This window comes from Cannabis sativa, chromosome 5 (genome assembly GCF_029168945.1).
Source record: "Cannabis sativa cultivar Pink pepper isolate KNU-18-1 chromosome 5, ASM2916894v1, whole genome shotgun sequence".
Classification (NCBI taxonomy): domain Eukaryota; kingdom Viridiplantae; phylum Streptophyta; class Magnoliopsida; order Rosales; family Cannabaceae; genus Cannabis; species Cannabis sativa.
Genome location: NC_083605.1, coordinates 69,523,908 through 69,525,726, shown reverse-complemented (window position 1 = coordinate 69,525,726; position 1,819 = coordinate 69,523,908). Strand labels below are relative to the sequence as shown.

Here is a 1,819-nt window from a genome sequence, read left to right as displayed (position 1 = left end):
TCAAATATGTGACGTCCTAGGCAAGAGTCTCGACAAGCGGGAAAATGGGAAGCATTCTACGAAATGTATGCGAAACGGATGGGTTTCGGCACGAAAAGATGATGTACGACGTTCTCACGGAGTCATCGTAATGCGCGAGTGGGTTTGTTGTTCGAGGGTTACAAAAGAATCACAATAACGGAAACACAAAGAAAAAAGAGACCTCATGATGTCACTAGAACCGGATGTCAGGCAGCATGACGTATTTTACTCACACAACCGTCTAACACTTGGAAATGCAAAGAGTTCAGCACAATACACAATCACGACCTCGCTTCATCAAGTGAGGTACAATTTTGAGATCATACCGAGTAGTGTCCAGATGGCTTGCTTGCCCAAGTTAGGTCGATGAACTCGGTTGGAATTAAAGCTCGCCAACATAATGTCTCATGTTGCTTTGCAAAGTGGAGGTTACGAGAGAATGCCATGTCAACTTCGAGATGTCTACAACGGGGTTCTTGGTGCCAAGCGAGAAGAAAAGATAGAGACGGACTCGGAAGGAGCATTGGGATTTCTTGATTGTCTCGCGAGAGAGGGATCCAAATTTCTTCGTTGTATATCGGGTGGACGAGGGAGAATCGATTGGCTAACTTATTTTGGGCAGATGGAAACTCACGTGTCGACTATGTGGCTTTTGGGGATGTACTAGGGTTTGATACCACCTACATGACAAATGAGTACAATAAGCCTCTCACTGTTCTCATTGGCGTAAACCACCATTTCAACACATGCATCTTCGGGTTCGCTCTACTCCTCCACGAGAAGCTTCCATCCTATCGTTGGCTACTTCAAAAATTTCTCGAATGCCATGGAGATAAGAAGCCAAATGTTGTAGTTCCTGACCAAGATGTGGCCATGAAACGGGCCATCATGGAACACATGCACGATGTGACACACCGTCTATGTGCTTGGCATCTCAATACAAATGCTTCCAAAAAGGTTAAAGATCCGATCTTCTTGAAAATATTTAAAGATCTAATGTACAACTACTACGAGGAGGAGGATTTCGAAGCAAGATGGTTAGACGTCGTCGAAACCCAACAACTAACAGATAATGAATGGTGCCAAACAACATTCGACACAAGAAAACGAGTGGGCGAGAAACTTATTTAAGGGGTTCATTCGTTGCGGGAATGAGAACCACACAACGTTGCGAATCGATCAACTCGCTACTAAAAAATTTTTTAGAGAAGAATTATTGCTTGCGTGAATTCGTAACAACCATAGATATGACAGTCTCAAAGCTCAGACACAACGAGACTGCAAATGACTTTCAAAGCAGATGCACTCGACCTCACCCACCTAATCCTACATGCTTGACCACGTACTACAACCAATGTCTTGAATTCTACACAAGAACTATGTACCACAAGGTTCTTTGAGCGGCTTGATTTAGAGAATAATTATTTTGTCATAAGTCAGGAGCAAGAAGGAGAGTGGCAGATATACACCATTGGAAAGTTTCAGCATCCGGAAGTCCGATACCGAGTTCATTACTGTGAAGGCCAACGAGCACTACACTGTAGCTGCATGCTATATGAAAGTCAGGGGTACCCTTGTAGACATTTATGGGCTACAATGAAAAGATTAAACATCAGAAGAATACCTAATACTCTTCTCATGAAGCGATGGAGCAAATCCGCGAAGACAAATCTCCACCTACATTTTAACCCCCCGGCCCAAGAACAACAACACATTTATGAGATGGCTAGGTTTGGATCTCTCAGCTCATTAACTTATAACTTGACTTTCTATGCAGCAAAAACAGAGGATTCGTACA

General features: G+C 43.3%; 1 protein-coding gene across 1 annotated transcript; it reads left to right on the top strand.

Moving 5' to 3' along the window:
* Positions 1 to 421: 421 nt before the first annotated feature.
* Positions 422 to 1,152, top strand: LOC133038468 (protein FAR1-RELATED SEQUENCE 4-like). The gene is made up of 2 exons (XM_061116633.1): positions 422 to 560; positions 644 to 1,152. The coding sequence occupies exons 1-2, from the start codon at positions 422 to 424 to the stop codon at positions 1,150 to 1,152; spliced, it is 648 nt and encodes a 215-aa protein (XP_060972616.1).
* The last annotated feature ends 667 nt before the right edge of the window (positions 1,153 to 1,819 follow it).